The sequence below is a fragment of the Podarcis pityusensis genome (genome assembly GCF_964106645.2).
Source record: "Podarcis pityusensis genome assembly, chromosome: 17".
Lineage (NCBI taxonomy): Eukaryota > Metazoa > Chordata > Lepidosauria > Squamata > Lacertidae > Podarcis > Podarcis pityusensis.
Genome location: NC_138042.1, coordinates 4,062,116 through 4,090,019, shown reverse-complemented (window position 1 = coordinate 4,090,019; position 27,904 = coordinate 4,062,116). Strand labels below are relative to the sequence as shown.

Here is a 27,904-nt window from a genome sequence, read left to right as displayed (position 1 = left end):
GAGTTGAGAACCTGATCCTCAAGACGTCCTCCTCCAGTGCGGTCTTCCTAAACCCAACTTTGCCCTTAGAAAGGAGGAGGAGGCAGAGGCTATTGCAAACGTTTTAATGAAAAGTCTTGAACTCAAATCCCTGGAACAGTAGAAGGGCCTTCAAAACACACAAACACACACACACTCCCCAACATGGGCAACACCCTAAAGCAAGGGCAGGGTTTCTTGTTCCAGAGACTGCAGTGCAAGGCAACAGTATTGCTTCCCTCCCCCTATGCCCAGTTCTCTTGCACCACAACTTTGGTTTAAAGACACCAGTCTTGGGCAGTACTGCGACCAGTTGTCTGCCATACCTAGGAGGCTTCCCCAACACCACCTCCCCCTTTATAGTATGAGGCTGCAGAATGCAAGAGCCAACCACAACTTCTGGGTTCCAGCGCTATAGCCATGGGACAGGCATCAGAACTTGGGACTTTGGGTTTAAGCCTAGCTCCTCCTCCTGTTCTGTGTCTTTCCTCTGCTTGTGGTTCCTCCTTTTCTGAACCCAAAATGTTTTGGGGAAAATGCTACAGGGGCACTCCCACACCATTCAATCTTTCATCACGAACAGTAGATAAGCTTCTTCCTAAAGGCACAAAAGTAGCTTGGAACAGTGTCAAGCTTTTTGGAGCAGCTACACTCTGCCTTATAATAATGAAAACTGACCACAGGTAGCAAAAGTGTCCGGAAACGTTGGGGGGGGGGGAGCGGGAGCTGTTGTAGCAGTTTGAGAGAGCAACAATGCCAGCCATTCCAAAATATGCATTGTGGGGAGTAGTTGGTGGGTAAAGACACAGACACACAGACAAACACACACACACACACACACACACACACACACACACACACACCCCTAGCTTGCTTTCTCCCACCAGCTAGGGTAGTGGGTGAAATTGTATGATTCCCATTCACCTCAAACTGGAGTGAAAAAGGAAACGGAGGCAAAATAGGACTAAAAGACAATTAGAAATGGGGGAGAAGAGACTTCACAACATACAAAAAAATCCCAGCTATTGAAAGCTGCCCTTAGAGACTTTCCCTTTGCAAAAATCTTTCCTTAGCAATGACAAGGGTTAGAAACTTGTTTGTTTAAAAAACTTTTGAGATTCTTAGAATACCAAATTTGTGAGCAACTCCTGGCTAAAGTAAAGCATGTTAAGGGCCATGACCCATGCCTAGGCAGCAGGGGAAAGGACGCACAAAGGACTCTTGGGGTAGAGGAGGGGCCCATTTATTCAACTCTTAACCACAAAGTTGCTGGCAGAAACCTGCCTGCAAATGCCTGTGAAGTGCAGAGACATCAGGTGCTGACAGCCAAGCCAGAAAAACGAATTCTTTCACCTCCACGGCCTATACATTTCTACTGCTTCCTGCATCAGCTACCTTCTCTCATTCCCTCCAAACAGTGCCACGGCTGGACCTCCAGGCCACGGTCATGTCACTTTGCACACATTCATTGTCACTTTTCCTGCAATTCATTGGCATGGAAATTTGGACAGGGTAGGGGCACCAGCCAGGACCTGCCGCGTCTCTCTGCCACCACATAAAGAGCTGCCCTTCCCAGCTTTCTTGCTAGAACATCCATGCACTTCTTCCTTTTCATCATTCACACTCTGCTCACATACTGAGCCTCTCTCAAACCCACATATGCTGGGAGCTTCACAGCCACTCTCTTTGCCCACCAGTTAGAAACGATGGGGAGCAGAGGGCAGGGGGAGAAACTGGCAAGGAAGTACCACAATGAATTCTTAAAAGTCAAACCGCATCAGTCAAGGGTACGTGGAGATGGTGGCCATGGAGACCTCCCAAGAAGGCAACTTCTAGGAAAAGAGTCAGCAAGGGATTGTGGGAATCTTCTGGCTGTGCTTCAGAAATGACCACAGAGTGAACCTGGCTCCTGGGTTCCAGTCCTGCTTTACAGTTCCCCCTTCTCCACTGTGATCAGCCAGAGAGAAGAGCCTCTTGCCTCCAGTTCTGCAATGCAGTCCACTTAGGGGAGGAGCTGGGGGAGACAGCCTTCCCCCCTGCCTGTCAACTCCAGTGATGGGACCAGGTCCATGCTGAGGAAATCTTGTGCAGGCGAGAAGACTGCTTCCTTCAAGCAACCAGTCCGTCTGGACTTCTGCCTGGCCTTAAGAGTTGAGCCACGGATGCTCCAGGCACTGGGAGGCTGTAGTGCGTTCTTCTGGGATGTATTCCATCATGGGCAAGAGGAAGTCCGTGAACTGGGCTGCTTGCTCGAGGGGCCACTCATATTTCTCCACCAGGACCTCGTACAGGCCCCAGTGCTTGAGATTCTTAATGTGGCGCAGTTCCCCTGGGGAAGGAAGGAGGACAAAAAGGGCAAGGTTAGTGGAGAGACCCCATCTCGGGCTGTGTGTACTTTGCACTGGAGGAAAGTAAAATGAAATGAAAATTCTGCACCAAGGAAAACCAAACTCGTGCCTGGTTTATCTCTTATTTTGTGAAATTAATTCTGGGCCTGGCTAGTCATGGGGATAGGCAAAGAGTTATTGAACAGTGGGCATCATATTCAACAGGCGTTGCTCACACACTCTAAAGCTGTGTTGTCACAGTACAAGGGCTAGAAACTTTCACCTCAGGAAGTGGAACATGATGCCCAAAGCCACATTCAGCTTCTATGCTCCTGAGATCTCAGCGTACAATCCCAGTCCAGGCCAGCCACCTGTTCCAAAGTTAGACAGACTACATGGGAAACATACACCAGTTCTGAAAAGAACATGCAATGTGGCCCTGGGATCATCCTGCATAAGCCCCAATCATCACATTTTACCTCTTAATATATTGTCATAGAGGGGCTTGGTGTGGGAAAGATTGCCCAGAGTGGTGGTAGTTATGCTATTAATCCCACCCTGCTGCTGTCTAACTGACAGCACACCCACACTGCAACTCTTGGGGAGAGGCCCAGCCTCCCAGAAGTGAAAGCATGAGTATGATCAAAACGGGCATTTAATATGCAGTAAACAGAGTGTGCAGTAAACTTCTAGATCCTGTACCCTTTGTGGGTCTTCATGCTGTTTCTCTCTGTGGAGCAGGAAAAGTATGTAATTAGTAGAAGCTGGCTAAACTGTAGGAGCTTCCTCCAATGTAGTGCCCATTCATTGTCCCACAGCAGCTAAAAAAGGGTGCCCCAAAGCAGGGCATGAAGGTAGCAGCCCTCTTGACTCAGCGTCTTGTACTCTGAGGCTCCATTTAGCTACCATTGTTAGACCTCTCCTCCATCTAATGGTCCTCAACATCATCAGTGGCCAGATTCATTGAATGAGAAGCAACTGGGCAAAGAGAGAAAAAGAACAGACAGGTGGACACAGCAAAAAAAGGCATGCAGAAACAACAACAGTCCCAAATCTCTACCCAGATACTCTTAGTACTGATGACAAAGGTTGAGGGACCACAGAGTTCTGCAATGCAGCAAACACTCTTGTACCCTAATGAAGAAGGACAAAAGACTAGCTGTTCATGGCTGTTTGTAGGTGCCCACCTGAAACCTGTGAACCTTGTCTAGCTAAAGAAGACGAGGTGAAGTGGCTGCCAGAGGTGGCAGGTGTGGGTGACAGACAGACTGAAAGTGCAGAGTACATCCCACTGAGAAGTTGGGCAAGTCCAAATGAACAAAAGTTGTTCCACATTACTTGGAATGGAGAATGTGGGCTGCACTTAAATGACCAGCCACTTGCGAAAGAGGCTGCTTGTGCATGCAGGTAGCCTGATTCTGGACACCCCAGACAACAAATGCTGCGACCTTCATGACATTTACCACTGGCAGGGTAGGCAGAACCTATTAATGACCCCCCAGAAATGTTGACATGTTCCCAGCCTTAGGTTTCACCACAAACCTGTTTTTTTTCTGGCCAAAATCTCAGCTGCCTGAACAACTTCTTTCCTTCAGTGGTCATGATCACACAGTTCCTTCAGCTTCTTGTTGTCAACTTCTCTTACACACATGCTCTCCCCACCCCTCACAATTCCTCCTGACAGCCTTTGAGCATGATACGGATGTGTTGTGGAAGCATCCACTTGGAACAACATCCTCGCAACCCAGAGAGGCTACATTCCCTAACTTACCTCTCCTGTTGAAGTACTCGCGCGAATAGCGCCCGGAAAGAGCAAAGTGCGGAGGGATATCGCCTAGTAACTCAACAATGTGGGCAATATGATCTGAAAAGCAAAAGAGGAGGGAACATCAGGGTCTGCATGTCCCAGTCTCTCCCCCCTCCAGAGTTCCAGCAGGCCTCTTGTGAAATTCTGGCATCAACAATGCCTCCAGATTAGAGCACACAGAGAGATTTAAGCCCAGCTGGCTAGGCAGGCCTCATACACAGCATCCTCATTTGGCTCAACCAGTGAGAGCTCTTTACCTTCATCCCTGGTATAGTCCTCGCCCGAGTGTGGTTCAAAGAGGTAATCGCCAGTAGCCAGCTCAAATGCCTGTCAAAGAAAGAGAATCATCAGGTTATGCAGTTAAGGCAGGGGTGGCCCATCCTATTTCACCACATGAATGGGCTGCCTTCTGCCAGACCCACACGCAGTGTTCCACAAGCCCTTGCTGCTTGAGTTCTCTACCCCAGAGGGGGGAAGACGAGTGGCAATGCTGTGCACTGGAACACCTCCCTCTCGTCGAAACCTGGTGACGGTGGTGTTCTGGTGGCAACGGAAGCAGTGGGGCAGGCGGAGTGCTGCCTCCTGCACCTTTGCCACCTAAGGCAGATGCTTCATGGGCGGGCTGGCTCTCAGTTAAGAAATCTCTCCTCTTCCCCATGGCCCGTTGTGACTTTTCAGATCAGCTAAACATCAGGACCTAGGTGGTTCTGCATGCCAGTGCCAACCTCTGGCCAAAGGTGGGAACTACCGTATTTTTCGCCCCATAGGACGCACTGCCCTATAGGACGCACCTAGTTTTTTTTGGGGGGGGGGAAATAAAGGAAAAAAATTATTTTCCCCCCAGGCACAGGGCTGGCGTGGGGGAAGCCCGAGCTTCCCCCGACCCCAGCCCCCAGAACAGCCTGCTATCCGCAAGCCTAGGGAGCCGCACCGGTCTCCCCAGGCTTGTGGACAGCTGTGTGAAGCCCGCACGCTCTTCAGCGCACCCGAGGCTTCGGAACGCAGGCAGTTCTGCGCAACCCTCCGGAGCCCGGCGTGAAGGGTTGCGCAGAGCTTCCTGAAGCCTGTATTCGCCCCATAGGATGCACACACATTTCCCCTTCATTTTTGGAGGGGAAAAAGTGCGTCCTATAGGGCGAAAAATACGGTACATGGAAGCCAGTCAGGCCAGCAAGGAAGGCTAAGCCCAAGGCCTGAAATGCTAATGTGGTATTGCCTGACCCTCTCAAGGAGGTTTTTGAGCTGGCATACTCACTGGTCTAAGAAGCAAAGGGAATCATCTGCTGTGCATGCGCATGAGCACACGCACACACACACACACACACACACACACACACACACCCTGCCATGAAAACTTGGCAGAACCAATGACTGACATCTGAATATTTGTTCTATCATGTATCAAACTCAGGCAGGCAGAACAGAGAAGGAGCCATTCCTAGAGTGTGAGGGTCTTGCAGGGCTGGCTTATTCGTCACACAGTCATGAAGTATCCGCGTTATCAGCTTTTACCGCGTGCTGATATTAAGATGTTGGTGCAAAGAAATTGTGGATTATACATATTACATACAGTGGTACCCCGCAAGACGAACGCCTCGCAAGACGGAAAACCCGCTAGACGAAAGGGTTTTCCGTTTTGGAGGCGCTTCGCAAAACGAATTTCCCTATGGGCTTGCTTCGCAAGACGAAAGCCCATAGGGAAATCTCCGGGGACCTCTTTTAAATGCTAGCAGTGGGGAGCAAAGCCTTTCCCCCCCCTCCGGCCTTCAGAAGAGGTCCAGGAAGGCTGGCGGGGGCCGAAAGGCTTTGCTCCCCACCGCCAGCATTTTAAAAGCAGTCCGGGATAGCAGGGAAGCGCTTCCCGCTATCCCGGACGGCTTTTGAAGGCAGGAGAGGTCCGCGAAGCCTGGGCGCGCTGATCTCAGCGCGCGCAGGCTTCGGCATGCCGGCAACTCTCCGCAAGCAGCGGCAGTGCTGCCGCTGCTTGCGGAGAGGTCCGCGAAGCCTTGGCCGGACAGCTTTTGAAGGCAGGCGGGGGGGACAAAGACTTTCGCCCCCCGCCAGCCTTCAGAAGAGGTCCAGGACCTCTTCTGAAGGCTGGCGGGGGGCAAAAGTCTTTGTCCCCCCTGCCTGCCTTCCCAGGGGCTTTTAAATCGCCCCGGACAGCGGAGAAGTCCTCCGCTGTCCCGGGGCGATTTTAAAATGCCGCCCGCCAGCATTTTAAGATCGCCCCGGACAGCGGAGAAGCCCTCCGCTGTCCCGGGGTTTTTTAAAATGCTGGGGTGGGTGGGAAGAAAAGCCCTTGTCCCCCCCCCCCCAGCCTTCAGAAGAGGTCGGGGGACAGACTGTCCCCGGACCTGGTCTGAAGTCGGTTTCCCTAGGAACGCATTAATTGATTTTCAATGCATTCCTATGGGAAACCGTGCATCGCAAGACGAAAAACTCGCAAGAAGAAAAAACTTGCGGAACGAATTAATTTCGTCTTGCGAGGCACCACTGTATGTGTATACGTCTGTGTATCCCAAGCAGCTTAAACTTTTTCTTTTCCGGCAATTGCACCAGCTTTGGAGGAAACTTCATTGAAAGCAATCGCGCAGGAATGACTTAATTGCATGACAAAAACATCACAAGGAGCCATTTTAAAGAAGCCTCAGGGTGGACGATCTGTGAGACGGGCAAGCCAGACTTTTCCCCAAGCCACGTCCCCCTGCCCACACGCAGTGTGCTATACGACATCAGGTTGGGGGGTAAAGGTAAAGGTAAAGATGGAGCTGCAAAGGGACGGTCAGGAGGCTTAAGGTGCACTTCCGATTGTTCCAGCGGGGCTTGTATCCAGCGCCTCTTAAACTTAATGCCAAATGGGTTCCCTCTCAGGAGCCCCAGAGCTGCTGGGTGGAGCCGGGTCCCTGCCAAAAGCCACGCCTCCTTTGCCCAGGCAGACTGATTTCAAAAGAAGCATAAAATGGCAAAGCACAGGAAGGGCAAAGGTCAGAAGCATAAAGTTTCTAAAGAGTGTGCTTGGTTCAAGTACTTGTTTTGTGTTAGGATTTTAAATGTGCGGTTATTAGACTGTAAGTAGAGTTGGCAACAAAGGAAGTATATTTATATCTCATTAACCACCTAACATTCAGCTCATTCTGGCACACAGCCACACAAGCAAAGCCTGCAAAGGAAGCGGGAGGTATCTTGACAAATAGCAGTCACTACACTGACAAAAGGGAAGGCCTGATTTTTAGTAGGGTAGGAGAGCTAAAAATAATGCCAAAATATTTCACGCCCCTTTCGTTTCAGATAGTACACGGGTAGATGAGTCTAAAAAGCCTGGGACATAATTTTCATGGCCCTCTCGCGGCTATGGTGGCTCATTTACCAGAAGTAATGTATTTAGCGTTAACTCTGGAAGTGTATACTCAATTCTGACAAAACAAAGCCTTGCATAGCCAAACCAGGAGGCTTAGTTTGGTCCGAACCCAGAAAGCCTCAGGGAAGGACCTTGCTGCTTTTCAGCAGAAGAGCTTGAGTGGAGCCTTGCTGGATCCCACCAAAGACTCATCGAGTTCGGCATCCTGTCTCCCGCAGCAGCCCTTCAGATACCTCCGAGGAACCCGTAAGAAGGGCATGAGTGCAACAGCTCCCTCCTGCTTTAGCTCCCTGGCCACAAGTATTAATTTGAGGCATTATGCCTCTGAAGCTGGAAGTTCCATATGAACATTGTGACTGACAGTCAAGTGCCTTTGCGATTCAGTGCACGGTCAGCAAGACCCCACATTGCCCATCTCCAGGTTTGGACTCGCCAGAATAAAAGAATATGCTTAACCAATGGCGAGATGGTGACCACATTTGTGGACATGTTTTTTAGTTGAAAACCCCAAACGACATCAAGCTCCACCACCACCAGAATATGGCACAAGAAGCAGAAGGAGCCCCGTGAACCTACCATGCATGCTGTGCTCCAGATATCAGCAGGAGTGCTGTAGATGGCACCAATTAGCACCTCCAGTGCCCGGTATTGGCGAGTCTGAATGTCCTCCGTGAAATGTTTGTGCTGAGGAAATTGAGAGTGTGAGGAACATCCCTGTGACATACCTATGTACGTACGGACATGCTCTCTTGCGCATATGTGCACATGTAGAACCCACATCCCATGCTCTCTTCAACAGCCGCCCTGTGGGCCAATCCAGTGTGTGTCTCCCACTGTGACTACCATTTCCTAAGCCAGAGCATATATGCGCTGCTCACCAAAAGCAGAGCCCTATTTAACCCCACATGTACCTTCCAAAAGGCAGACCACTGCCACCATCGCCACTCCTTACTAAATCCCATGTAATTTTTCCTCCTTGGCAGCTTTCCCCAAGATACCAATCCATGTACTCCCTATATGGAGCCCTCATTTAATTTTTTAAAGAACCTTAAAAGCTGGACATGTTGAAATTATAAACACATCAATATGTTTGCTTCCTTCCACTGAAGCTTGAGATGCTCAGAATCTTTTCAATTGAAAAGAAATGTGTGTGTGTGTGCTCTTCTCTTTTAAATTTCCACAGCACAAATAATTAAAAATTGAAGCAAAAACTGTGTAGAGTGTAAATGCAGAAATACACATTACGTGGGAAATACAGGGTGCCCATAGCTTCAAGTCCCCGAACAGCCCACATGCTCCCAGTCTCTTCTGTGCAGCCACCACATTCCACTCCCCATGCGACAGACAGCCCCACCAGAGCTGCTCCCTTCAGGAGGTGTGAGCAACATGCGCTCCAATAACTCACCACCCAGCAGGCATTTCCCAGATCTGCTATCTTCACTCTGATTTTGTCTGCATTTTGAGGTTCCAAGGGGTTCACTAGGAATTCAGAGGTACCAAAAGCTGTAGAGGCAGACCAGGGCAGGGAATCAGGTGAAAAACAAACAAAACAGTCCTTCAAGGCCACTTTTATGGGACATCCACAGATGCTGAAGGGGTAGTAAGCAATTGGTTTAGCCTAACAGTTGTGCTATTCAAATTTAACCACTCAACTGGCCAGCTAAACCAGGTGAGGGTAGTTGATGGGTCTCCAACCCCTGGTGAGTTAGGAACTTCCCCTGCAATGCAAAGACAGGCTCCGGCAGATTGAGTGGACGAGACCAAGAGTGGGTACAGCAGTCAATAAGGCAGTTTCTGCATGTGCTGAAGAGGGAAGTGAGGGGCAGACGGGGCTCGTCAACATAAGAAGGTAGCCTATCTAGAAGGAAACTCTGATCCTAAACTTTCACTGGCTTGCAGGATATTTTCAGGAGAAGAAAAAGCTAAGGAGTAAACCCTACACAAATCTGGAATGGAGCCAGAATGACCTGAGCTCAGAAGGAGGATACGCAACAGTGACTAATACAGACACACAGGTGATTCTCCTTAAAATTAATTATTTGGAGTGATAAGACTGAAGGATGCCTCAAATTTTAATTAAGAAGAATGGTTTGCCTCTGCTATCACAACTTGAGAGAAAGCTGGCCAAAGGGAGAGTCAGCTTTTGGGCGTTTGGGCCTACATGGCTCCTTTGTCATCTTGCCCCTGTAAACCCATGAGAGATACTCACTGCTGGGGGAGAGAAGCCCTCCACGCTCCCGCTGGTTAGAGACACCTGACATGGCTGAGCCAGAGAAGAGGGACCCTGAGAAGCCGGAGGTTGCTGAGTCAGGGCTGAAATGGCGGCTGGCTGTGCCAGGTGGAGAGTGCCCGTTGCAGCTGTCATAGGCATTGTGTGTGTAGAAACCAGAAGATGATGTCAGACTCTGGGGGCTGCAAGCGAGAGAGCCCCCTGAGGGCTCTGTCCCCCCAGCTGTGGAGACCATGATGGGAGCTCCGTCAGGCAGGTCTACAGAAGAAGAAAGAGGAGGGTCAGGGTTCCCTGGTATCATAAAAAAGTGTGCTGTGAACAGCACTGATTGAAAAGGAGAAAGAGAGTTGCATTATATGTTTCTGAAGGGAGAGGCATAGGTGAAAGGGCACCAAAAAGGTAAGAATCAGGAGGTGACTACATCCCATTTCAAGAGTCAGGTTGTAAAATGTTCAAAAATAAACCTATTTACTGCAAGGCAACTGGACCCACTTTGCTGCTTCTTGCTAGCATTGGGGAGAAACAAACCATCAGCCCTGGGCTTAACATTACATTTCAGCCAGCGACCGAGTTGCCATTTGTTTTGCTCCAAACAAACCACAATGATAAACCAATATTCGTTCTTAGCTTACTAGTCATGGGTTGCTTAGAGTAAGATCCCTGGTTCAGACAGAACGCTAAGCCAGGGGCCTTCATTTCCTCCGTGCACTAGGAGGGAGGAGAACAGCAGCCTAGAAAGGTACATTCACAATAAAACGTTAACTATGGTTTATTCTGATGGCACGTGAAATGGACCCATGTAAATGCCAGGAACAAACAACAGGCAATGTAAATGCTAGCGTACAAGTGTAGGGGAGGCAGTGAAGGGGCACAAGCTCAAATATTTTAAGCTGCACAAAAGGGTGTGAGAGTAAGTATGCAAAGACTGGGGGGGGGGGTGTCAAGCCTCCAGACCTGACCACACAAGAGAACCAGCTGCACCCAACAGCAGCTGACTTCCCTCTCCCAACCTCACCTGGATCTGCTGTGGGCTCGCTGGCATCTCCTGCTGCCAGGGTCGCCAGTTCCTCCAGCTGCTGAAGGTCCCGGAGCCGTTCTGCCAGGAGCTGACTTTGCCGTTTCTGCTTCCTCTTCAGTTTCTTCCGCTTGTTCTTCGAAAGCTTCCCATTCTGGGAGATGAGATGACCCCATGTCACAGCCCTGTTACTTACAATTCCAGGGCTGCATGGGAAAGTGAGCGGGGGTTGGGGGGGAGCATGCAAAGGAGCCACATGGCAGGCCCTGAGGTTTGGGGTAGAGAAGGGGAGAAGGAGAAGGAACAAACCAAGGGAATCACCAGGAAGCAACTCAAAGTGTCAGTGGGCAGTGCCAGAACCCCAAAACAGCGGGGTGCAATTTCACAGCAAAACACACAGCTTGCAAGAGAGTAGTTGTGTGCAAAGAAATGGGGGCGGGCAAAGGATGAATGAGGAGAAAGATGTAGCAAGAAGAAGAAGAAGAAAGGCATTACATATCTGTAAGAGCAGATGCAAGAGCAAGTGAGCAAATGAGGCCTAGTGGTCAGCCTGTTTCTGGTTACAAACGGGGATTCTCCTACCTGAAATGCTACCCCAAACAAAATAATTTCTGCCACACAAAAACTAGCATGTCGAGGAAGAAGGCAAGATGGACAAGGCCCTTCCCCCAAAAACATTAAGTTTTCTATGTGCAGTTATTTATTTATGCAGGAACATTTTACTCAAGTGAGCACCCACCTCAGTGCTACGGCTCAAACACCTCACTGAACACTAGTCCTACATGGAAACAAGGACTTGTGTAAAGGCACAAGCCAAATGTAAGGGAAGGGTCAGAATGAGGAGGGGCTGAGGCCTGCAAGGGTTGGGCCTATAAAAAAGCTGGGCCAGACCAACTGCAGAAGAGAGTGGTCCCTCACTGATAATATATTTAGGGGTGTCAAGAAAATTGTGCACAATTCAAATATTGGGGCCCAACATCTGCTGTGATCCTGCAAAGCATCGGTGTGTGTGTGTGTGTGTGTGTGAGATTCTGGGTGGCTTGCAGGCATTGTAGCTCTTAAATCCCAACACCCCCCCCACAATCAATTATAGTGTTGGGAGGGACCCTGAGGGTCATCTAGTCCAACCCCCTGCACTGCAGGAATCTCAACTAAAGCATCCATAACAGATGGCCACCCAGCCTCTAAAAACCTTAACTTTACTTGGGTATTTGCAACTGGGCTTCCCTAAGGCACCTCACTGCTTTCTAAAGCAGTGCTTCCAGGAGCACCATTAACAGCCCTACCCATTAACAACCAATTCTCTTTCCTTCTGCGCATGGCTGATTGCATTGTTTATCCCACTGTGATGACTACAGCAGCCAATGACGAATGATCTCTCAATGTGGGAAATCAAAATGGGAGAAATACTGTAATACAGCCAGAAGTGAACAGAAGTGAAGTGAATAGGAACAACAGAAATGAAAGAAAGTCAGCACCACCTATTAATTGCAAATGAGATGCATCTGGGAGGGAAAAGAGGGACTCTGAAGGAATAATAAGGGGAAATAAATAAGGGTGTTTTTTTTAAAAAAATGAACAGAATGAGTTTGGAGAGATTAAGGAATGGAACTGCCCGACGTTGGATGGAACACATTATCAGTTAAAAAATAAATGGAAGAAAATAAAGAAACTACCAGTGGAATGAATCTGTGAGAATAAAGGAACAGCCTTACTTTGGAAGGAAAGTAATGATCTGGCCGTGCCCATTTTACCATGCAGCCCTCAGAGGGTGGCCATGGGCCACTCTGGACTTCTGCCCCAAAAGGCTTAGCCACCCCTGTAGTAAAATGTCTTGGGTTAGGCCTGGCTGGGTTAAAGCAAAAGCAGGTGCAGGAACAAATAAATGACGTACAGAAACAAGGGTGTGCTCGGTGGCAGAAGCATGAACTCCAGAGAACACACACAAGGCATGAAGGGCGAGCAACTGGGAATGAGAAGACAAAGAAACCATAATGGGTGTGCGAGAGGACACCATCTTGCACTTCCACAAGCAAAAAGGGATGCAAATCTCTCTCTCTCTCTGTGTGATGATATATGCAAACTGGTGTTTTTAAGGTGGAAAAATAAAGCAGGCAGATGGGTGGGCAAAATAAACAACTAAATGCTATGGGATGAGCATATGAATTATGACCCTTTGTCTTTCCAGCAAAGCTGAGCAACAACCAATGCCCTATCCAGCACTAACACAACAGAACATCAGGAGTAACAATGGGGCAGCAGCAACAGCAAGAACCGAGTCAGGAATTATGCGATTTTAAGGAAAGATTTTTATCTACATGCAAGCCCATAAACCTGTATTGGCTGATTACCATCACACATCCTTTTAAAAGTGTTTGTTTTGTTCTTGTTTTTATTATGTATTTAATGTTTTATTTTTATGCTGTGAACTCCCCTGAGGTCTTTGGATGAAGAGTGGTATACAAATTTAATAATAAAATGAATAATAATATTCTATCCCCTTCACATGTGCACCTAGAAGTCACGTTACAACATACTGGCATCATGGCACTTGGGATATGGACTCATCTGTACAGAAAATGCAAGGAGGGAACAAGTCAAAATACACAAGACTCTGCTGCATTAACCAAAGAACTTCTATCTTGTAGCAGCTTTGTGTCTGGTAAGAAAGCAAGTGGTCAAGCTGGTTGCATTTCCTCTTGGCTGGCTTCTGATGGACTATCAAAAAAGAACTGGCTTGCTTGATTTCTCTAAGGCTAGCTGTAAGATGTGGTTTCCCTGGTCCAAAACTCTCTCCTTTTTTGTGTTCACACTTGCATGCCTTCTTGTCCCCCTTACTGGCACAGGCAGAATCGAGAGTGCATTGTCCCTGCTTGGGATTTGCTACATAAAGGCCAAAGAGAAAAACCCAAAGAAGTGTGACAGGCAGCGCAGGTAAGCAAGGAGTGTCCACAAAAGAGAGTGCAGAGTCTTTGGAAATCATCAGATGGTTTTACAAGTTGAAGTGCAATCTTGGAAAAGTGGACAAGAGCCAGTCCTCAGCCAGTCCCAACATGGGGACATTTCAGAAATGAGGAATCAAATCTGGTACACTTTTCTGGGATAATCTGTCTATCTATCAAATGTGTGTGCTACATGAAAATGAAAAATGAATTTGCAATGCTGTCTCTGCCTTATTTGTGTACGTTATGTTTCCCATGAACACTTCTGCCCTTCTTTGAAGTGACACAACTGGAACCAGGCAGGCACAATGACTGGAACACGGGGAACTGCCTTAGAGCAGGTCGGACTATTTTGTGCTTCCAGCTCAGTATCAGCTTTTCCGCTTGGCAGCAGCTCCCTGGACCTTTTCCATCATCTGCTAAACATTCCATTTAATGGGAGATGCCAGGGACTGACTTCTGCATAGCATGTGCTTTTCTGCTGAGCTGTGAGCCCTCACAAAGAGAGGCTTAGGCCAATGCACAGGTGCATTCTCACACTGCAGGGCAGTGCCACAGTTAAATTAACTGTGTGCCACACAGAACAAAGTACAACCCACACAAGGCTGTGAAGCTCTTGCCTCTCTCTGCACTTTGTTTTTGTATCCAGTAAAGGCTGCAGACATCTCTGGCACATGTGAAAAATTGTCTGTGGCTGGGTCCTGTTAAGCCTGGACTGTTGGTAAATACAGGTGTGACCATGAGAATCTTGTATGCGAATTGCAAAACAGGGGGCAGGGGGAGGCCCATCCATCCACACAAGGCCACAGAATACAGCAACAATAATAATTACCAATTCTAAACTTAGTTTTTCCACCACCTTTGAAAGGGGTAGTGGCACCAAGAGGAGACTTACCAGGCTCTCCTGGGGTGCAGAGCTGACTGAGGGAAGAGGTGCACAGATGGAGTGAGGAGAGAAAAGAGGGAGAGAAAGAGACAGAAATGATTCCCAGAATCCAACAGCCAGGAAGTCTAAGGCAAACAAACAACAATCCGTAACGCTGTGAAGATAAATATAGGGGAGAGGATGTGGGAGGCAGCCAAGCTCCCTAGTGAGGGTGGATTGACATTCTAGGCCATGGCTGGTAGTCCATGGCCCACAGAGTGATGTTGTGATTCTTGCCCTCTCCTTTCCTCCCATCAATCATCCTACAAGTCTACCCTGCTTGGTCTTGAATGTGCAGTCACCACTTCTGGAGATCCTTAGCATAATCTCGAGTTCCTGTGCAGATACTCATTAGAGCTGCTCTCTAAACCTCCACCTCTAACCATTAGCCATGCTGACTGCGGTTGATGGGAGCTGGTGTCCAACATTATCTGGAGGGTCACAGGTTCCTTATCCATGGACTGGAGTGACACACAGCCGTGGCCTTCTGTGACAAGTAGGGAGACTGGAGAGAGCTGCTCTACTCAATTATGTGCATGCACACACGCACTCTTCCTGCACTATGTTTAAGGCTGCTGTCTGGAGATCAGCAACTGCACCAGCCGGGTCCTCCATCTGCTGAGTCAGAGAGGCAAGAGTCTGGGTGGGAAAAGTGATGGCAAGAGCGGTGCAACTTTCTGACAATTCAGTTGCAAAGGGAGAGTGCAGGTTATATCCAACTCAGTTATATTAACAGAGCTATGCTTCAGTTAGGTCCATTATTTTCAGTGGATCTACTCTTGAGTAGGATTAACATAGGAAGCAACCCTGTGTGTATGCCTGCCAATCTCCGTATTAAAGTAGTAAATAAACAGTAAATAGTTGCCAACTAGGGGCCTAGCCTTTTATGAACCATTGTAGCTTCAATTTTTCTGCACATCTTCCCAGTTGACTCTCCTCTATCGCACTCCACAATTCAGTCAAAGTTTTTCCTGTTTTATGCTTTGCCAAGGATTCCCTGGACAATTTGATTTATTTAGCATCACTATATTTGTATTATTGGCTCTCTTGCTACTACTCTGATTCCTGCAATCAAACTTCACCCATATGTCTTGTAGGGTTGGGCGATACTTGGTTGTCAACACTGCGATATATCACCAGCTAAACATCGCAATAGACCGATAATAATCATGATGTATGTAATAAGGATGGAACGATGTAGAGGTGTCTTGGGTATTCACTGGGTATTTAAAATTTAGTCACAGTTCAGTAAATGCAAACACAGGCACTACTACACTAAAATTAGTTATTAAGTCAATTGGAAAGAGGTGCTTGCTTAACTTCCTGCTAAAGTCTCCAACTTTTCCACTTGCCAACCCTGGTCTTGCCTGTCTAACGTAGGCGGGAGAATGGAGCCAGGGATTATCCTCTTCTTTCTAAAGAAGACGTGCCACTATAAAGATTAAAAGAACATGGGGAGGGTGTGACTATTTACCTGCAGAGCCAGAGGGGGGCGGGCCCCCAGCTTGCTGCCAAACAGTGGCCTCAGCTGCCAGGCGGCGCACGTAACTCTCATCTACACACAGCAGGATGTTCTCTGGCTTTATGTCTGTGTGGATTATTTTGCACTTCGTGTGGAGGTAGTCGAGGCCCTGCAATACCTGGGAAGGGAGATGCATGATCAAATGGGAGAATTCAAGGGTTTCCGAGTACAGAGGTTGTGGTATCAGGAACTACAGAGCTTATACAGTGGTACCTCGGGTTAAGTACTTAATTCGTTCTGGAGGTCTGTTCTTAACCTGAAACTGTTCTTAACCTGAAGCACCACTTTAGCTAATGGGGTCTCCTGCTGCCGCCATGCCGCCGGAGCACGATTTCTGTTCTCACCCTGAAGCAAAGTTCTTAACCTGAAGCACTATTTCTGGGTTAGTGGAGTCTGTAACCTGAAGCGTATGTAACCCAAGGTACCACTGTACTGGGAACCTCAGAGCCTGGAATTTTGTTAACTACCATGGACCGTGTGCATGTGCTCAAGATACAGAACCCTCTTCAAGAGCAGAAGGATGTGTGCAATATCAGCCCCTAGATAGAAGAAGAAGAGGAGTTTGGATTTGATATCCCGCCTTTCACTCCCTTTAAGGAGTCTCAAAGCGGCTAACGTTCTCCTTTCCCTTCCTCCCCCACAACAAACACTCCATGAGGTGAGTGGGGCTGAGAGACTTCAAAGAAGTGTGACTAGCCCAAGGTCACCCAGCAGCTGCATGTGGAGGAGCGGAGATGCGAACCCGGTTCCCCAGATTACGAGACTACCGCTCTTAACCACTACACCACACTGGCTCTAGGACTAGATTTGGGAATGACTGCCTTAGGCCCCAGCCTCTCTACAACAAAGAGACTCATGTTCCTCTGTTCACCTGAATCCCCTCCCATCAAGATGGATTTTAGTCTAGCCTTCACCTCAATGGTCCAGCTCAGTGTTTCTCAAACCGAGGTTTCCAGCTGTTTGTGCACTACAACTCCCATAATTCCTAACTAGCAGGACCAGCCATCAGGGATGATGGGAATTATAGTTCAAAAACAGCTGGAGACCCAAGTTTGGGAAACACTGGTCTAGCTTTCCATATGCAGAGACTGGAGTTTTCTTTCATGGAAAGCAATACAACATGCAATATCCCACTGGTGGTCTAAAACTATACTCCAGAAAGAACTCAACCATATGATACCCCCATCCCCAACATACAGACACCTTCATTTCTGCTCAAGTTGTGTGGCTTGTTTGATTCAACCTCCCAGTGATTTTGAATATAATACAAGTAACCTAAATCTAAGCAGCCTAAATAAAGAAGGGTTGAAATGATCCTGATGTTACAAACAGATCCCAACTGGATTTAAAATAAATCCACTCTTTACCTGGCGTAGGATGCTCTTGACGCAGGGTATAGGAAGTCCCTGGTAGTTGGACTTGATGATCCATTTCAATAATTGGTGTCCTAAAACCTCAAGGACCATGCAGACATCTGGGCAGAGGTCGAGTCAAGGAGACACAGTAAGCTAAAATGATTTTCCTAGGTCTGAGCGATGTATCAGAACACTATGACAACCCTCATTTTCCCCATATTACTAATGTGGTGTTTTTAATGTCTTAAAATCAGATATGGAAGAGAAACTGTGCCAGTGTTCAGTGAGGAGGAGAACACTGAATACAGATGTTTTGAGACATTCACCTACTGACAACTGGCCACTGTGTGAAAACCATGCAACTTTCCACATGATGACAAAACTGGGATTCCTTTCCGGAACATCTCATTCAATAGCAGGAGTAGCATTATCTGCAGGGAATGACTGCATGCTTGCTGCTTTGTGTCTAATTAAATAAGGTAGATGTTGTGGACTGAAACTCCCACCATCCTTGACAACTGGCCATGCCAGCTGAGGCTTGTGGGAGCACACAGCCAGAACACAGAAACAGAACTATTCATTAAATGTGGCAGGGAATTGTAGAGCACAGGTAGCCTTGCTGGCTTTTCCCATGTCCTCACCTATTTACCATTTATTTTTTAAGAGGCTACATGAGAACGCCTACGAAAAATGGAATAGCAATGAGCACAGCCACCAATTTTTATTTTTAAGCTCTCAAAAAGTCATAGTGTGTGTGTGTGTGTATGCATACTGGAGAAGGTTCTGGTCATCATCAGAAGTGTCACAGCTACTAGCCAATAGATTCCTGCGACGCTGAACAGCTACAGTAAATGCAACATTCCAAACACCCATCATGGGGGGAGAGGAAAAACACCTTCCCAGCAAAAATAAATTGCAATTCATCTCAGGCCAATGTATGATTCTTTTCCGACAGTGACATGACCTGGAGGGTGTGGCCTAACAACAGTTGTGCCTCTGTCCAACAATAAAACAATCATCTGAAGCAGACTGCAACTGTTTATGTCCATCCTCATAGGCCTGATCCAAACAGAAAGTTCATTGCTTGCTCCAACTGTCTCTGGACTGTATCATGTCATATAGCAGGAGGCAGAATGCAGGACTGAACGCTCCCCCGCAGAAAAAACATTCCTGAGCATATAAAACCAGGTTGCAAGATCAACTTTCTGCCGAATATGCTAACTTTTTATCTGTATGAATAATTTGGTACTGCTCTTTGAATGTTTCCCCAACAAAACCACCACACCATTCTGGTCTAAGAAGTAGCAGAGAAAGCTTTGTCCTGACCTAGACATTCACCCAAGAGATACCTTCAGAAACCATAGTTTTGGAAGTCAATAGTGGCTCCTAACAATCTGAACAGGAGCACCTATGGTTTTCTGGGCCTGCTTGTGGAAGGATACGGACACCATTGATCCCTGAGATCTTGAAGTCATCAATCAATTGGACAATGTTCTCACGCTTGGGGTCACAGGGATCAGAGTCTCGCACCTGGAAAGTAAAAAAAAGGGGGGAAATGACACATCCTAGATCAGAGTCATCAACAGAAGCCCTTGGGTCAAAACGGCCCACCCTCCCCAGTTGCCAACCTGGAGATTAAAAAATGTAGAGATGTCGCATCTGTGGTAAATAACTTGTTAGCAGGACACTCTAGCAGGTGGGTCCTTCCAAGAAACCTTGATACTGACCAGGCTTCTGATCCAACCAGATCCTCCTAATTGAAATCCCACCACCCACCTTGAAGGAAGATGTGTGGGGCCTATGTGGCTGGAGGTGAAGTATGGCATGCTTAAATACTCCCTAGAAATAAAAAAGGCCCCGTGTGAAGAATGGGTAGGTTACAATAGAATCTCTGCTGGTACTCAAAGCGTAGCGAGCTTTTATTAATGTGAGGGAGTCCAATCCCTCACTGCACTATGAAGTTGTACAATCCCAATCATACTTAAAAAAAAATATTCTCAGGGTTTACAGTGGTACCTCGGGTTAAGTACTTAATTCGTTCCGGAGGTCCGTACTTAACCTGAAACTGTTCTTAGCCTGAATCACCACTTTAGCTAATGGGGCCTCCTGCTGCTGCCACGCCGCCGGAACACGATTTCTGTTCTCATCCTGAAGCAAAGTTCTTAACCTAAAGCACTATTTCTGGGTTAGTGGAGTCTGTAACCTGAAGCATATGTAACCTGACGAGGTACCACTGTATATCCCACCTGATCCACTCAAAGAGATTTACAATCTAAATAAAAACATTATAGAAAAGGGGGGGAAATAAGTAAAACCACAAAGCAGTCCAAAAAGGACTTTAAAAACCCTAAAGGCAGAACCAGCATAAAGAGTGATAAGTCTCCAAAAGCTCCCTGGAATAAAACTGCCTTTGTTTGCCTATCCACAAGTGAGCAATGATAGAGCCAGGCAAACCATCCTTGGGAAGCTGTTTTAAATCATAGATGTCACAGCTGAAAAAAACCCCAACTTGGGTACACTTCCACTGTATTTCTGATGTCAGGGGCCATGGGTATAGCCAGGATTTTTGTTAGGGGGGCCAGGACTTTTTTTAGGGGGGCAGAAATGACATGATTGGTCAGTTAATTAAATATTTCTATTCATTACTTGATCGGGGGGCGGGGGGAGCTGTCCCCCTTGGCTATGCCCATGGCAAGGGCTCCCCTATAGCCGGGCATCAGACGTTGAACCAAATTGTCAAATCCATTATTATTTCCAAACAATATTCCACAAAGAAACACTGTTTAGAATAGGGAAATAGTGTCTTTGTGTGGGATGGGGAAGAAGGAATGTTAATTAGGAATCTACTTCAAATGTCAGAGTAGCAAACCAAACTCTCTGCTCCAGGTAGCTGAGATTCGGCTCTCCTGTAGACTCGTACTTTTCACGTTGCTCTAAGGCAGCCTTTCTTAACAGTGTTAGAAACTGAGATATGAAGGCTAGGTGCTAAATGGCACCTTAAACCTAAGTTATGGACGCAACAACAAAATGTCTAGGCACGCTTTTTTTAGAACAAGAACACAAAGCTGAAAATGAATGAACTGCAACTAAAATATTACGTTCCTTTTTCACATGGTCTAGTCCTTCCCCTGCCCACCCCCCCTAATATTCTTAAGAGGGTCTCTTCTCCAGTCTTCAGAGGGTAGCTGGAAGTGGGGAGGCAGAAAAAGCTCCTCCTTTCCTTCCACTCTGCAGTTTTAATCTGAAATCTTAGGTGCAGTACTGCGCCCAGAGCTCAGAAACTGCTTGCGCTAATGAAATTCCCTGTCGCAAAATATGTCTAAAACAATGGGAGTTTTGAACACTGTTTCCCAATCCAGGATGCCCTCCAGACATATTGGACTGCAATTCTCATGAGTCCTTACCAGCACCCAGTGTTTGCTGGGGCTGATGGAAGTTGTAGTCCAGGTCATATGGAGAGAAACAGATTAGATTGGCTAAGGGAACAGAAGACACTGCGTCTGACAGCAAAGGGTGGGATCTAGATAGTAAACAGAGCAAATGGATCCAGGGTAGGGGTGCTTCATCTACTCCAAGCCTAGGCTGTCCAAGGGATCAGATAAAATAATAAAGAGCGGCATACACATGAGCACTGGTAGTTTATGGCTCAGGGCTCCTAAGCAGAAGGGGTTCCAAGTATGCCAAAATCTCACAAACTTCGTCTCCTTTTATTTAATCACTACTCCTTCTACAGGGCCCCCAGAACTGGGGAAAGGGATGGGCAAGGAGGGCAACTCACACATTTCAGCAGCTTTATCTCATCCACGGCTGTCTCTGTATAGTGCACAGCGCTCTTCACCACTTTGAGGGCCACAAAACGCTTCCGCCTTGCGGGGGGAGACAGAGAAGAAAAGGACTGGTTAGTCCTGGCTCCCCCTTTCCACTTTTTGTTTTAAATTTTGCCCCCCACTTTGTAATCTCCACAGGAGCATCAAGACTTCTCAGATAAAACAAGTTAAGGACATAGTAGTGATTACAAAATAATAACAAATTCATAAAAGCAAAGTGGGAATACTTAACGATTTACGCAGTAGGAAACAGCAAGTTCCTCTGCTATTAAGACACTTGACTACCATGCCCACCCTTCTCCTTGTCCCACACACACTCAGGGACCCCCCCTCCCCATCCTCATGGGTCTTCCCAGGATCTGTGAACACAGATTAGGCAATCCCTTTATGCCCATCAATTATTTTGTACTTAACGATCAGCAGCCTGGTAAGAAAGGCTGAGTTTCTGCCCCCACCCCATTGCCTCTTACTGAAGACGCTGGCTACTTTGGAATACCTAATTACAGGTAAAAAGCTGCAATCCTGTGAATAACCTCTGGATTTGCATTTCCAACCTTATCAGCCCTCCTGCTAAGGACTTAGACTGGGTAAAATGATCACAATGTGTGGTTCCAAAGGCTCAAATGGGCTTTTGTGCAAACTAATAACTACGATGACAACATGTTTAAATTTAAGCAAGCTTCTAGCCCTCAAGAGCAGCAGAACAATCATGACCATATAAGCCCTCAGCACATTCCTCTCTTTTTCTTCTCCTTGCTAGGAATCTACAGTACAGTCATACCTCGGGCTGAATGTGCTTCAGGTTGAGCGTTTTCAACTTACGCGCCGCAGCGACCCAGCAGTAGCAGAGCGCGTTACTTCCGGGTTTCGCCACTTGCGCAGACGCTCAAAATGACGTCACGCGCATGTGTGGAAGCGGCGAATCGCAACCAGCGCACGCGCAGACGCGGGTTGCGTTTGCTTCAGGATGCGAACGGGGCTCCGGAACGGATCCCATTTGCATCCAGAGGTACCACTGCATATGGTATAAAAATCACTTCCTGAGTATTTCCATTTCCCTTAATTCTTCCTCCCTTATTTCTCGCTTCACATAGCCTCCCTTTGTTGCTCCATAATCTGGCCAGTTAGAAAACGCTGCCTTTGATTTTTCCATTTTTCAGGAAAGTGAAGTCCATTGTACTAGCCTTCACTCCTTAATTCTCTGGTAGGGGACAGAAATGAAGCCTCCCCACCCTGCCATACTCACTGAATGTCCCAACAAAGCCAGACAGTCGAAAAGTGCCCCCAGCCGAGTTTCCGCACCACATGGTAGCGCCCGTTGAACAGGTCCCCAATCTTTACCGGGTAATACCCACCTAGCAAGGCAACAAGGGGAAGATAGGTTAGTTATACCAGTTGCCAGAGTCACAGAGAACGTCCTGGCCCAGCACAATCGCCACCCTGGACCACGGAGCACCTAGCGCTGGGGTGGGTTACTTCTGGCCCAACAGCATTTGGAGGACTACAGATCCCATCAGCCTCAGCCAACCTGGCCAAAGGTCAGGGATTGTGGGAACTGTAGTTCAACAGCATTGGAAGGCCCACAGGTTTCTCACCCATGTTCTAGTACTGCATGTGGGCAATTTCTAAAGACACTGAACAGTTTTGCTGTTATTCTTTAGGGGCACAGAAGAGTGCTATGCTGGACCAGACCAAGGGTCTAGCTCTCTGGGTTGTCTTGCTGGAAACAAGAGCAACTTTAGAAGCTCAACAAGCAGAGGGTATGAAGGCAATGCAGTCTTCCTTTGTTTATCTGCTCTCTGCACCTGGTACTGCCCACCTCACTTACAATTCCAAACAGAAAGCCCCTAATCTGTCCCAGCTTGGGGGAAGAATAGCCTGCCCCACTCCCCACATTGCCCAAATACCTCGGCAGTAATCTCGGGGGTCCTCTTGTTCCTCGTCATCAGATCCCAGCTGCCCTCCTCCGATCACAGCGGGGAAAGGCAAGGGGGGTACTGGAGGGGTGCTTGGAGCGTCATCTGAGCAGGAGGGACTCAGTGGCCTGGAAGAGTTGGCCGGGGGGGGGCGGGGGGAGAAAGAAAGACTTGTCAGGAGCATCTCAATTCCCAATTATGTCATTTACTTTTTAATTCATGTTTATCCTGCTTCTGTAAGCAGCTGTTTATCCTTTGCCTGCTTCCAACCTGAGAGTCACCTCTGGAGAGGACGAACCACATGGGCATTAATTCTCACCCCAACAGAAAGTTTAAGGAACTGTAACTTTTATTTGCTCATATTCTTAAACCTCCCATCTCCCCCTCTGTCAAAATTCAGAGAGTAAGCCCCTCAGGGCAGGGACCTCTCTTTTAGGTTTATATCGTTTTGTAAAACGCCATGCACATCAATGGCACAATAAAGTAACACCACTACCCTCCTTTCACAATAATTTTAGACATACCTACTGCCTCCTAGTCCCTCTTGCATCGTTTCCCCCATCTCCAAAGATACACAGGGAAGCGATTCGTGGCCAAGCATAAAATGAAATTAGCTGGCACCCTTTTCTCTGCTGATCTTCCAGTTCTTGTCAAAGGAAGGTGTGTATTTGGGGGGAGGGCAAGGGGAGAAGACCTGCTCTGTTCCTGACGCCTTCCCCAGGGAGAAGATACTCCTCAGAGCAAAGCTCCCAGATCTGGGCAGGAGCTGCCGGTTCTGGCGTGAAAGCCAGGCTGGAGTGACGGGCCCTGGGATGGAGACAGAAGACTGCCTCAGCAAAGCATGCCGGCAGCTGGGCACCTTATCTGTCCACATGCTCCCCTCCTTAGTAAAAGAGGAATTAATACCTTGTGAGCTCAGAACCCTCCTCCCCGCCAGAGCCCAAATGTGCACAGAGACACCAGAGGCAGGCGGGGGGTTAAAAATAGCCCCATGGCCCCCGGCAGCTGCCGCCCAGGATGGGAATGGAATCTGGGCGAGGGGAGCGGGATGAGACCGGCCAGGGGAAGCGGCCAGCCCTGCATGGCGTGGGCTTAGCTCACCAGGAGGCCCCAGGTCCAGACCAAACCGTGGCAGGTGCTCTCTCTCAAGGCTGGGTGCTCTCCCATGGAAAAGAAACTAAAAACTCCCTATAAAGGGAGGAGAGTTTTAGCACAGTTTTGCCATAGCTTGCTAGTTTCCTATGTGGATATTTTTTTATTTTTTTATTTAATCATGTAATCCCCATCTGCAATCTAAATCAGCACAGCAAGATGATCTAGGCCTGGGGTCCGCAAACTTTTCCAGCAGGGGGCCAGTCCACTGTCCCTCAGACCTTGTGGGGGGCCGGACTACATTTTGGGAGAAAAAATGAATGAATTCCTATGCCCCACAAATAACCCAGAGATGCATTTTAAATAAAAGCACACATTCTACTCATGTAAAAACACGCTGATTCCTGGGCCGGATTTAGAAGGCGATTGGACCGGATCTGGCCCCCAGAGCCTTAGTTTGCCTACCCATGATCTAGGCTGTGGGTTCAGCATGTTCCCCACAGAACCAAACAACCTATTTTTTCCCCTTTGTGGCATCTGACTCAGATTCAGAGGCAACCTTCACCAAAGGCACCAAGAAAAAGATACTGTGCCCAGTAACCTACACCACCATTTCCAACACCCATGGATGGGGCTTCCAGGTAGCCTCATTCCTTTAAAAAGGCATCAGCACCAGCACTACTCCTTTAACAGTAACACTTTTGGCACTCCCCTTAAAAAGGGAAGACAATAAACTCAATTTCACAGGCACACATGGTGGGGACACGGGAGAGGGCCTTCTCAGTGGTGGCTGCTCCCAGACTTGGGAATTCCCTCCCTAGAGAAGCTAGACTGGCTCCCACCTTGTTGTCCTTGCATTGCCAGGCGAAGGCTTTTGGGAACCACTGTGATGTTTTTATTGTAATTATCTATATTTTTAATAAATCTGTTTTATAAATTGTTTTACTTTTATTAATGTTTAGTAAGTTTTCCCCATGTTTTTTACCTGTTTCTATTTTATCCGTAAGTCACCTTGCATCCCGGTTTGGGAAAAAGGCAGGATATACATAAAATAATAGTAATAATCATAATAATTTCAGATGGTGGCAGGAATTACCTTATCTCAGGGGAGCCTTCCCTCTCCTGGGGCCCTCCAGATGTTGTTGGACTCGTAACTCCCATCAGCCCCAATCAGTGGTAAGAGATGATGGAAGTAGAAGCCCAACAACATATTGAGGGATCTAGATTGGTTCACTTGTTTGAGTCATCTGGACTTACTAGTCTGCCACAGCCATCCTGGTGCAAAAGGCACCCAATCCACGGTCATGAATTGAGGCCTCTTAAAAGCCTAACACACTTATCATGGCACAGGCTTTTGTCTAGGCAACAACAACGAGCAAAAACAGAAGCTCCTTACTCCCGGAAGCTCACAATAAAATCGTTGTTGAAGAGGTAAAGGTCCTAAAGTGAGCAAACACAGCCGCTCCTACTCAGGTTTTGCCTTGAAGACTGGTTCTTGAGCCTTCATCATCAGAAAGCTGAATTACTTTCTCGACCAGCTCTCCTGACTGATTTACATGTCAAAGAAGCAATGTAGAAGCGCTCACATGTTTTAAGTTGTAGCAGAAGCTTTATCATCATTTTCCCCCCTTGCCAGAGAAATGGAAATCATAACCATGATTTGGTCTTCTCAACACCCAAATTACTTGCAGTCAAACTGCCTCCACTTAATTACATTTAAGATTATACATAGCGTTATACCTGTGATGGACATTCACACATGCAAACTATGCAATCTTCCAGAGACAAAGGCGTGTTATGAAACTGACCGATTTCCTGAAATTTCCACCCTCCAAACACTAAAAGTCGCTTACACGTGCACAGATGCCACTGGCGTTCTTGCAGCCTGAAGGCTGGCAGCGGAGAGCCTGCACGGGCTCCCCCGAAAAGCGGGGCGCTCTAGGCATTGATACCCGTGTTGGCCCGTCCACTCAAGCCACGATTCCGAACATGCACGTGTGAATCTGCCCTGAGAAGCCGCAGCCAGCCCCGCACTCCCCTTGCGGCTTCCCCAGCACCTGTTCCGCAAACCTGTCCGTCCCCCCTTCTCAGTCATGCCGGCTTCCTCTAAACGGGGAGAATCCCCCCCCCCAACACCCGGGAGCTGCAATTTACAGAATCAGGACCTCTCGCCCGCATTCACTCGCACACGCATCCCCGACGGGGCAGGGTCGCTCCCGCCGCCGCCCTCCCCCCGAGGTAAGATGCGCTCGGCGCCCCACTCACCCCGTGGGGGTCTCGCCCTCTGCCTGCGGGGCCGGAGGCGCCTTCTCCTTCTTATGCTTCTTCTTTTTGCCGCGGCCGCTCCCCGGGCCTGGGGGACGCGAGGGAGGAGAATTAGCGCTCCGCCTGCAAAAGTTTCCTAGGCAAGCTTGCAAATGGCAGCAGCAGCAGCAGCAGCAGCAGGGACCGACCGTGCAAGAGGAAAGCCCCCCCCCCTGCCGCCGCCCCCTCTTTCCTCCCCATGCAACTGCCTCCCCCACCCAGGATTTATCTGCAGCCCCCATGCACGCGCCCCCAAGACCTGAAGGGCAGCCGCGCGCCCCCGCTTTACCTTTCTTGCCGCTCATGGCCCCCCCAGCCCCCGTGAGCTCCATCCAGGCTCCGGGATGCCCCTTGCGCCTGCGTGGCCCGCCCCCTTCCCAACCGCACCAGCTGCTTCTGCTCCACCACGTGAGGCTGGCGGGGAGGAGGCTGAGCTCCCTCTGGGCCTGCCCCTCCGTGGGGTGGGGAGCGGGAGGGAGAAGGCGGAGAAAGACGAGGCAGATGGCACTTTGGTGCTTTGAAAAAGCAAGTTTCCTAAAGCGTCTGAGTGACAAGTGCTAGATACAAACATACACGCATATACTGTATATATATATGGGGGGAGGGGCGCTAATCAGCTCAGTCTTCTTCATCATCATCTTCATCAGCTACCACCACCCTGACAAGGTGGGTCACTATCTGAATCCCACCCTGCAGATGGGCGAACCTGAAAGTTAGTTGTTCTCAAAAACTGCAGTCCTATGTCTATTGCAGGGGATTGGACTTGATGGCTCTTGTGACTTTCAACAATTCAACGATCCTATGATTCACTGGAGAGCAATTCCTCGTTATGGCTTAAATCATCATCATGCTGCAGCTCAGTGATTTGCATGCAGAAGTTCCCGAGTTTCAACACCTGACCTTTCCATGTAGAACTGGGAATGCTCTCCATTCGAAACCCTGGAGAGTGGCAGCTGCCAGTCAGTGGACAACACTGAGCTAGCTAGAGGTGCCATCTGGCTTGGCGTAAGGCAGGTTCTATGCTTCGTTTTTGTAGTGTTCAGGATAAAGCTTTGTGAAGTGCTTTGAAGTCCTAAGAATAACCCTATGAGAAGGTAGGTCAGTTCTGTATTATTATCCCTTACCCTATTTTGCAGATGTGAGGGAAGGAAGCTGAGGGTCAGGGCAGGTCTAGAACTGAACCAGGGGGTTCCCATTTAAGGATGCAATCCTAATCCAATTGAAATGGAAGTAAGACCCATTGAACTCAATTGTGCTTATTTC

At 48.2% G+C, this 27,904-nt stretch overlaps 1 protein-coding gene across 3 annotated transcripts; it reads right to left on the bottom strand.

The window, feature by feature from the left end:
- Positions 1 to 90: 90 nt before the first annotated feature.
- Positions 91 to 27,028, bottom strand: SRPK3 (SRSF protein kinase 3). 3 transcript variants are annotated; one of them, XM_080987446.1, is made up of 17 exons: positions 26,931 to 27,028; positions 26,603 to 26,690; positions 23,237 to 23,373; positions 22,576 to 22,684; positions 21,281 to 21,368; positions 18,945 to 19,032; positions 17,515 to 17,621; positions 16,100 to 16,265; positions 14,596 to 14,621; positions 12,653 to 12,724; positions 10,759 to 10,912; positions 9,723 to 10,001; positions 8,919 to 9,016; positions 8,090 to 8,197; positions 4,410 to 4,479; positions 4,117 to 4,209; positions 91 to 2,347 (listed from the first exon to the last, which is right to left on the bottom strand). In XM_080987446.1, exons 1-17 carry the CDS (start codon positions 26,971 to 26,973, stop codon positions 2,163 to 2,165), a joined length of 1,911 nt encoding a protein of 636 aa, XP_080843572.1. In that variant the 5' UTR covers positions 26,974 to 27,028; the 3' UTR covers positions 91 to 2,162. The 3 variants fall into 3 exon arrangements, with proteins under 3 accessions (XP_080843572.1, XP_080843574.1, XP_080843573.1); XM_080987448.1 differs by lacking the exon at positions 12,653 to 12,724; XM_080987447.1 differs by lacking the exons at positions 26,603 to 26,690; positions 26,931 to 27,028 and adding an exon at positions 23,770 to 24,091.
- Between the last annotated feature and the right edge of the window lie 876 nt (positions 27,029 to 27,904).